General features: G+C 34.9%; 1 protein-coding gene across 3 annotated transcripts; it reads right to left on the bottom strand.

The window, feature by feature from the left end:
• Positions 1 to 642: 642 nt before the first annotated feature.
• On the bottom strand, positions 643 to 8616 carry LOC104106224 (translation factor GUF1 homolog, mitochondrial). 3 transcript variants are annotated; one of them, XM_009614721.3, is made up of 12 exons: positions 8212 to 8616; positions 5481 to 6210; positions 4865 to 5021; positions 4700 to 4754; positions 3559 to 3626; positions 3350 to 3454; positions 3145 to 3216; positions 2692 to 2805; positions 2315 to 2455; positions 2179 to 2238; positions 1256 to 1460; positions 643 to 998 (listed from the first exon to the last, which is right to left on the bottom strand). In XM_009614721.3, exons 1-11 carry the CDS (start codon positions 8512 to 8514, stop codon positions 1295 to 1297), a joined length of 1971 nt encoding a protein of 656 aa, XP_009613016.1. In that variant the 5' UTR covers positions 8515 to 8616; the 3' UTR covers positions 643 to 998; positions 1256 to 1294. The 3 variants fall into 3 exon arrangements, with proteins under 3 accessions (XP_009613016.1, XP_009613017.1, XP_009613018.1); XM_009614722.3 differs by having other exon boundaries at positions 643 to 993; XM_009614723.3 differs by having other exon boundaries at positions 5481 to 6206; positions 8212 to 8353.
• Positions 8617 to 9615: the final 999 nt, after the last annotated feature.

Genomic DNA, 9615 nt, shown 5'->3' with positions numbered 1-9615 from the left:
GGCTTGATTGAGGCTGGGCTGGACCGGCCAGTGGGCCTAATAAAAATATTTATTTAAAATATGAAATGCATACTGTCTCTAGCAATGGAAAGTCAGAATTTGATCTTTACTTAGAGGAACCAAAGCTTGATCTTGAGAAGTTTCAAGAGATGTATTGGAAGGACCATTCTAGAAAATATCCTGATCTTTCAGTGATGGTGAGTGATGTATTCAATATTTTCCATATCAACATTTAGCATTGGTGGGCGTGTTCTGACAAAGTACAAAAGTTGCATCCATCATGAAAATGTCCAAACATTTGTTACTGCTCGAAATTGGCTGCACGACTTTTCCCAAACTCAAACTGGTAAAGTAATTTTTTTATGTGAACTATTGTACATGGTTTAACGGATTCTCGCAATAAAGTCATTTTTCAATCATAAAAGAAATTATACATCTGACTCCCACTGTTTGGAGGTTCCGTTTCCCTCATGAAAGTGAAGTTCCTAAGGACTAGTGGTGCACAATTCGAAACTCCAAAGATAATAGATCTACCCCTCTATCTACTCTTTTGCACTTAAATACAGAGATTTTGTTAGCAACAAGGTTCGAACACATACCGTTTGCCTACCTTACATATGCGTTACAAGTTGACCAAAGCCCTGGAGCCCTGAAAATGATCTGTTATTTCATGCTGAGCTAGAGTTCCAATTGTACAGTCTTTATGGTAAATAAGGCCGTGAAAATCTCTTTATGATAGTTGACACTCGGCAAATTGCTTATAAAAATGGTATTCAAGGGGGGCTAAATTATCTCATCCTTGGTACATGAAAAGGGGTAACTTTGAGCAGAACAAACATCTGTGCCTCCAAGGATAAGCTGAGCATACAGTTGGGATTTTACCCTTCGAACTTCGTCTTCTATGCATGGACTGCGTCTAAAAAACGGTATTTCGTGCAGCGGAACTTACATTTGACCTGCTGTAAGGGTATCCATCATTGTATATGATGATACCTAAACTTTTGGAATAAAAGAAAATTATGTTAACCAAGCAGAAATTGGGCACCGAGCAGCAGTAGTTACTAACCAATTTTCATTGGAAGAGGATTTCTAAATCATGTGATGTAATATCTCGTCAATAGTATTTTCATCTGCATCTCACACGGGCTAAAACTTATTTTTTATGTCAAAATTCAACTATCAACAACTTGCCTCTCACAGGGGTAAAAGAAAAGATGCAGTTATTATAACTAGGATTAAAAAACATTGGTTTTACCTTTTGTACCTAAAATCTCGGAGGCATTTAAGATGGTATTCATGAGACCTTGAGTAACTCATGGAAAGCTTCTTGGGGTATATCGACAGATCCCACTCGTTTCATTCGCTTCTTCCCTTCTTTCTGTTTCTCCAACAACTTCTTCTTCCTTGTAATATCACCACCATAACACTTTGCCAGAACATTTTTTCTCATAGCAGAAAGCCTGGAACAAGAAATGTAAATCAAACAGCTACAACAAAAGTTACCTATGTGAAACCTCAAAAAACACACATAGTATACTGATGAAAACTACAGCTTATTGATTGAACCATTACTTTTCTCCTTCTGAAAGATACAAAAGAGGAAAAGGGAAGAAGGGTGTGAAATCACAATTTCCATTTTCCAACACTTAAAAGTCTGAGATTTAAAAAGGTATCACCGTCCCGAAAGAAAATTCCTTTGTTAGTGATTCGGCTTTCTATCTTTGAAAAGATGATGAAATTTTGAAGAAGCTACTTTAGGAAAATTTCCCGCACTTCAAAAAAAATTCTACTTGAAAAAGAAGGGGGGGGGGGGGGTGTCCCGAGAAATGACAAGAAATTGGAACAAAAATTTGGAAAAGAAGATGGAGGCAGGAGTTCATTTTGGTCACGGTGCTAGGAAATGGAATCCTAAAAATGGCGCCATATTACTAGTAAGCATTATCAAAAAATGCTCGCAGACCCTGAAAGAAAGAAAAAGTTGATGGGAATAAGGTGGGTTGCCAGTCAAATCGCTAATCTAGTCAAAAATCTGCCCAAAAACAACTATTAAGCGGTGTATTCTTTCATCACTGGCGACCGCTTGTTATGGAGAAATAGCTGAAACCTGTGATAACTGAATTCACAGGATAATTCAATAGTCTGCCAAATGTATGACAGATATGGAAAAGTTAAACTTACGTCTCCCTTGCAATGACCTTAGATCCAATAGCAGCTTGTATAATGATTTCAAACATCTGCCTGTTCAACTATCTGTATGAGGAACAAGAAGTAGCACCAAAACCAAAAGAAACAAATGACGGGCAAATAAGTAAACCTGTCTATAAACTTTTTAAGCTTCTCCACAAGTTCGCGACCAACGCGCGGAGCTTTTGATTTGTGGACAATGGTTGCCATAGCATCAACTGGTTGGCCATTTAGGAGAATATCGAGCTTCACCAAATCTGAGGACTGGTATCTATCCAAAAACAAAAAAAAACAAAAACAAAAAAGAGGATAAAAGGAAAAGAGGAAGAAGCAAATATGGGTTATCAGAAGCACTTGCAACTAGAAAATATCATTGAGGAAAACTTTTTTCCTGAGAGAATCAAAATTTCATTCCTTAATACAGTAAATATTTGATCGATACAGAAATTTCTAAGTTGTGTTTGTATGTACTAAGAGAAACAGAGCAAGAAGAGGAGAAAAACTTACTCTGAGTCCTCATAATCAAACGATGCATATCCTGATGTTATACTTTTCAATTCATTGTAGAAGTCCACAACAATTTCCCTCAGAGGCATGCGGTACTTCATGAAAGCCCGTTGGCTGCACAAGATGGAAAAACTTGTATACTATCAATCTAGAACTTTATAGGAGCTCGAGAAAAGATGAAAAGAAATTACTAATGAAGGTCGAACAATAAAATTAGCTGTTGAATCAACTTTGCTTTGCAATATAAAGTGTCTTCCTACAAAATATTGGGCAAGATATTAAAGGCTGCAACTCCCCAGTTCTTTCATTTACAAATAATCGAATGAAAGAAAAGAACAAACTTAAGTTAAAAACAAAAAGAAATGTGATGTGATTGTTAATTCATGGTGTGCGTCACATACTTGGCACATCTTCAATGAGCAAACATCAAATCAACATAAGAAGAAAAGTCACCTATCAATGAATGAGTACTCCAACTGCTCTCCCCGACGCTCAGCACATAGAGTGATAACAGACCCCACATACCTTCAAGAAGAAGTATGATGTGAGGAAAAATGGACATCCCTGACACCAAACTAGCTCCAAGAGGAGATCAAGAAAGCTGACACATATTGTTGAGGGAAAAAAATCTAATAACATGAAGTGCATTGGAGCTTACTCACTAGGGATAATAATTGTAGCTATTACAGTAGGTTCCCAGCAGGCAGAAAGTCGATTCTTGGGGTTTGAAGGCAAAGCAGCAGGATTCTGAACCTCCACTTTGCTAAAGACAGACACAAGAAAAGGAGGAAACAGAAGCAGAATTAATTTAAGATTGATAAAAGGCGTTTACAACGTACAGAGAAAAAAAAATGTTGATAACCATACCTTCCATCTGAGTACTCAAAAATATATGGCACTGTAGGAACAGTGGAAATGACATGAGCACCATGTTCCTGTCAGCCATTACACCATTAAATACAACATTAAATAAGCAACTCGTGAAGTCAAGATAGAGTTCATTCTTAGATCCCGTTTGGCCAAGCTGCCAAAAACGGCTTTTTTTTAAAAGTACTTTTGTTCAAAAGTGCTTTTTGAAAAAAGTACTTTTGCAAAGTAGCAGTTTGTGTTTGGCCAATTCAGTAAGTAGTGCTTTTTGCAACCAAATTGTGTTTGGCCAATCATTCCGGTAAGTATTTTGAATATCAAATTATGAAAAAGGACTGCAAAAGTTCAGTTTGCAATTAGTATTATTTAAATGAGAAAAATAAATTTAAAATTTTATTATAATAAAAATAAATTTAAAAATATCAATATAAATATAGTTATTCCAAAGCGATAATATTTTGGGGTATCTAGTATTACTTATTGTTTACATGATGATTTAAATATATCAAAATATATCACTCAATATAAATTAAATATCTACTTTTATAAATCACTATATAAAAAAAGAGATTTATTTATAGTAGAGAGAATATTCCAAAGAGAATAAAAAAGAGAAGAAATGTATGGTAAAAAGAGAAAAAGAAAATAGAAACGTTAAATCAATGAGGGATAATTTGAGAAATAAAAATTTAATGTAAGGATATTCTTGTCTTGAATAAATTAATTTTCTACTTCTTGGAAGAAGCTAGAATTTGTAGCTTCTCTCCAAAAACTGCTTCTGCTGCTGCTCAAAAGTACTTTTTATTTTGGTCAAACATCTCGAGTTTTTCAAAAAGTACTTTTTTGACAGAAAGAAGTACTTTTTGCTTCCCCAAAGCTTGGCCAAACAAGCTCTTAACTTGTTGCAAAACAGGAAAACAAACCAAAGGAGGCAGATTCTTTCTTCTTCATATTTTTCTCTCTATGTGAATGTGTGTGTGTGTGTGTGAGAGAGAGAGAGAGAGAGAGCAGAAACAGGCTCCAACAAGAGAGACCAACATCGGGAACAGTAATTGCTCATACAAGAGAATCTTCCTTTTCTAGCGTTTATCAATCCAGTTTTTAATTGAAGGCAAATAAATTTAAAATGAAATTAAAGTGCCTGTTCAAGCCGCTGATGAAAAACATCCATGTGAAGTAAACCCAAGAAACCACATCTGGTAGCAGAGGATAAAATGGGACCATATTAGGAAAAAGAAGTGAAGTTAAATTTTTAACAATCGAAAAAAAGCGAAGTTAAATTTTCTATCTTAAGATTTATCTTTACCTGAAACCCAGACCTAGAGCCGTGCTACTTTCTTTAGTTACAGAGACACTCGCATCATTACACGTCAATCTCTCTATGGCATGGTTAAGTGCCTCAAAATCAGATCCATCAGCTGGATATAGGCCAGAAAAGACCATATGTTTTGCTGGCTTGAAACCTTCATGTATCACCAAGGAAAATATTGCAATGAGATAAGCTCTGCTAACAAGTATGGAGAAACACACACCAAGTCTCACAGTGATATTTTATTCAGGCCACGATGACAATGTGCAAAGCTAAACCTGTTATAGTATGAAGCTAAAATTGTTGGTAGGATGCATTCTCAATCACAAGCTTTAAATAATGCAATCTTTTGCTTTTGTTTGTAGAACACAACCATTACTCTGGCCTGTTTGAAATATCCACCACAAGCTTCTTTTTCTCAATTTTTCTTGGGCATGCAGGGAGAGGTGGGTGAATGAAATGTCAAAGGAGTTCCCAGAGACATCATAAAATGGTTTAGACATCTCGATTATGAAAGAAGTGTTCTCCGCAGCCCAAAAATTAGCAAGTTGCTGATCTTTTTAACTGTTCCAATTCGCTTCTAAAAATCTATGGCAAGATGCAGCAAAGATACCTGGAAGGGGCTGTATAACTGTTCGTGTATGATGGAGAGTATCTCCAATACGGGCCTCTTTTGTTGAACGCATGCCGCTGACCATGAATCCAACTTGACCTGTTAAAAGGATTCCTGTCGGTACAAGTTCCGGGTGCAAAATCCCAACATCAGAAACTTCATAACTTTGGCCAGTGGCAGCAGAGGAAATCTTGTCACCCTTGTGCAGAGCACCATCAACAACAGCCACATGGCAGATAACTCCTTTGTACTCATCATAATATGAATCCAGCAAAAGCATTCGCAAAGGTGAAGTGCTTTTACCAGGAGGTGGAGGAATTCGCTCTATCACAGCAGGTAGAACCTGCTCTAGACCTTGACCAGTTTTTGCAGATGTGAATAGTGCATCGCTGGGATCAAGGTCAAACATGGATTTGAGCTGTGCTTTTACCCTATCTGGATCAGCAGTGGGCTGATCAATTTTGTTTATGACAGGAATTATGGCCAGGTTAGATTCAAACGCGAGGTAAAAATTAGCAACAGTTTGTGCCTGCACACCTTGGGCTGCATCTACAACCAAAAGGGCACCTTGACAAGCTGCCAAAGATCTGGAAACTTCATAGCTGAAATCCACATGACCAGGTGTATCAATCAGGTTTAATAAAAAATCTGTGTCACTGCCAAGGAACTTGTGACGATGGAACATAGTTGCTGTTTGAGCTTTAACGGTTATTCCCCGTTCCCTCTCTACCTAAGACAAATTACAGATTTTTCACATAAATATATCATACAGTACAGAGATATAATTGAGTACATATGAATAAAGAGCACAAGTAATTAATGCTCTAATAATGACAAATTGTCTCCTTTTTTCTAGAATCTTGGATGGAGAAGTTGACCTCCGCATTTCAATATCAATATCTAAGCAGCTGGGAAAACATTTGCAAGTGTAACAAAAGCAAAAGACGATCACTTTACGAATATCTGGAGGATGGAGTTTTAACTGGTCCATCTCTCATTGTAAACCAGTCTAAAAATAAAAAGTGCACTACAAACCAATAGAAGCAACATGATTACAACTATTGTGTCACACTTCACCTCTATATCTCGCACACAAAAATATGACCCAAAATTTTATAACCTCAGATTATAGCAAAAATATGCATATCCATGCAGTACATAGCCTCTTGCTCAAACTTATCTTCTTCTTTGTACCCCTACCTGCCCACATCCCCACCCTCTCTCACATACGGAGGATGAAAGATATACATTCCACAACACTACAATATCAAACACCTAAGGGCATGGAATTTTCATGAACCTCATACCAAAATAGGACTACCTTTATTTCAAACACAAAATGTATGTAAAAGTTTCACTTTCACGTAAAACTAATAAGCAATTGCAAATGCATTACGACAGCTAACTCACAATTTCCCAAATCTCGAGCCAGGAAATCATCACACTAGTAAAAAAGCTACAGATAAAGGCTACCAGACCCAGAAAAATGATAAGAAATTGCAGCTTTAAACCTTGAAATAGTTACCATGATTGTTGCTAATAGCTGTCTGATTAAGAGATAATTACATTATTGTCGGGAAAATTGAAAGTTTATAAATACAATTAGAATATTACAGCCAACCAAAAGTTTAGAAAATTTCATTCAACCCCAAAATCTTGATAAAGTTAAGGTTAATTTGTTCTCACTATTAAACAAATATAACATTGAAGACATAATTAAGTAAATAAAAGTGTGTTCTCTCTAATAGCTTAATCTTTTAGAGCAAAGAGTTAGAGGTCCTGGGTTCAAGTCTCACCACTACGATAACAACTACATCTCGATCCCAAACAAGTTGGGTCGACTATATGAATCCCCACTAACCATGTTTCCCCATTTAAGCTCAACTCATGTTATCATCATACCAAATAAATAAAAGTAAAAATAAATTAAATATATAAATAATAATAGTAATATAATATTAAAAATTCTATATATTTTTACTGGCATATGAATCTATGATAACGTCAAAATACTCCCAGAAAAGCAATAGGTTCAAAATTAACGTACCAACAACACTAAAACCTAATCCCAACTTGTAGATATCACCTAAATCGATCTTCCTTCCATTGTGCCCAGTCGTTAGCTAAGTATGCATTGTTTCAAAGAAATTACAGGTTTTCCGAGACAACTTCCTTCCATGTAATTTTTTGGTCTACCTCACCACTACCTATTATGAAAAAGAATTTCCACTTGCTTGGTCATGAACAAAAATTTAGGCGCATATGCGAGGGCGTGTTGAAAAGATAACTAAGTAACTAAAAGTCCTCTCTAACAGCTTAAGCTTTTAGAAGAGACGGTCACACACTTCATTAAATAACCTCTAGATGCCTTGACCTTGAGCTAAAAAGATAAAATTTTCACAAAGAATTATGTCTGTCCCATTTTATGTGACTCTTTCATTTTTAGTCTTTCTTAATTTGGAAACAATTTAACTTGAACTTCACATTTTACTCAAGAAACTTTTATAACCACACAAATGTTATAACAAAATTAAGACCACGAGTTTCAAAAGTCATATTTCTTTCTTAAAACTCGGTGTCAAGTCAAATATGTTTACGTAAATTGGAATGAAAGTGAGTTAACAATTAAGTTTTTCTCACTGTTAAACAAACATAACATCAGAATCCTTCACCTGAGGCTACAAAGATAAAGTTTTTCAAGTATGAAATATAAAGAATGAAGGGAAGTTACCTGCAATTTATCTAAGTATTGAGGCTGACCATGACCTTTTCTAATGGTTCCAGTAAGTTCCAAAAGCCTATCAGCCAACGTGGATTTTCCATGATCAACATGGGCAATAATAGAAAAATTCCGAATATTATCAGAAGGGTACTTATTCAAATCTATAGTTGATCCTTCTTTACTGTTTTGGCGAGGACGAGAGCAAAATGATGCATTTTGATTAAAGGAAAAATGAGATAAATAGGGTCGAGGAGTAGAAAATAAAGAGAAGTTGGATCTGAGAGCTCTTGAAGCTCTCTTGAAAGTACTCATTGTCCCAAGATTGTGTTTGGAGAATTAGAAAGGTGAGGTTTTTACATTATGTTCGATAGAGATGAATAAAATGTCAAAATGCGGCGTGTGCAGGACCCTAATTTGCTACTGCCTGCGGTTGTTATTGATTTTACTTGATTCGGTTTGGTTTGGTTTTCGCAAACCTATTAAGTTAGTTTTTTTTATCGGTTCAATTATATCTTTTTTTGTCGATTTTTAGGTTTTCCGTTGTTTTCTTAAATATGAAAGATATTCTATCAAAGATATATTCCATCGACTAAATTCTAACATAATGCTATCAAACTAATTATTTTTTAAGAAAATTTGATATTTATCGAGATATATTGATTATAATTGAATTAAATAGTAATGAATAATTTAAAGGTTCAATTAAAGATAAAGTTATTTTTAACATGAAATAGATTCTTGGACCTAACAAAATAAAATTACCAATCAAACTAAAATTTAAAGACAAAGAACTAAATTATTATAAATTCAAAGAACTAGACTACCAACTAACAAATGATTAATATGTATGATACATACATGTGTGTGTGTATATATATATATATATATATAGTCGGTTTAGTCCTTTTTTTTTAACTATTTCTTGCTTAAAACCAAATCTAATCAAATTTGGTCGATCTTTAAAATTCAAACCCGAAACTAAATTATACCAAAAAACTATCGATTTTTTGTGTCGGTTTGATACGATTTTCAGTTGGATTCAATTTTTCGGTTTTTCATGATGAATTATGTTAAATGTATCCTAAATGAGTCCTAAAATTTAAAAAATAATAGTGGTCAAGAAAGATCTTTTAAAATAAGTTTTATGCGGCACGATTTTACATATGTTATGCTAATGAATATATATAAGGGGATATTACATAAATGTCGGAGGAAGCTCAATTGAGGTATGTTGGCTAAACTCTTCTATAAGAGTTGGAATTCTTATTATCCTTGTAAGTTCCGAGATGTTGATTATAAATCGAGTATTCCGATAAGTTTTGTGATGAAGATATATGTTCAATTCGTATTTCAAATGCTCTTATCATATTTCATTATAAATTGAGGGTGTGTCCCAAACTATGGATTACGTAT

This window comes from Nicotiana tomentosiformis, chromosome 9 (assembly GCF_000390325.3).
Source record: "Nicotiana tomentosiformis chromosome 9, ASM39032v3, whole genome shotgun sequence".
Classification (NCBI taxonomy): domain Eukaryota; kingdom Viridiplantae; phylum Streptophyta; class Magnoliopsida; order Solanales; family Solanaceae; genus Nicotiana; species Nicotiana tomentosiformis.
This window is presented reverse-complemented; position numbering and strand designations above follow the sequence as displayed.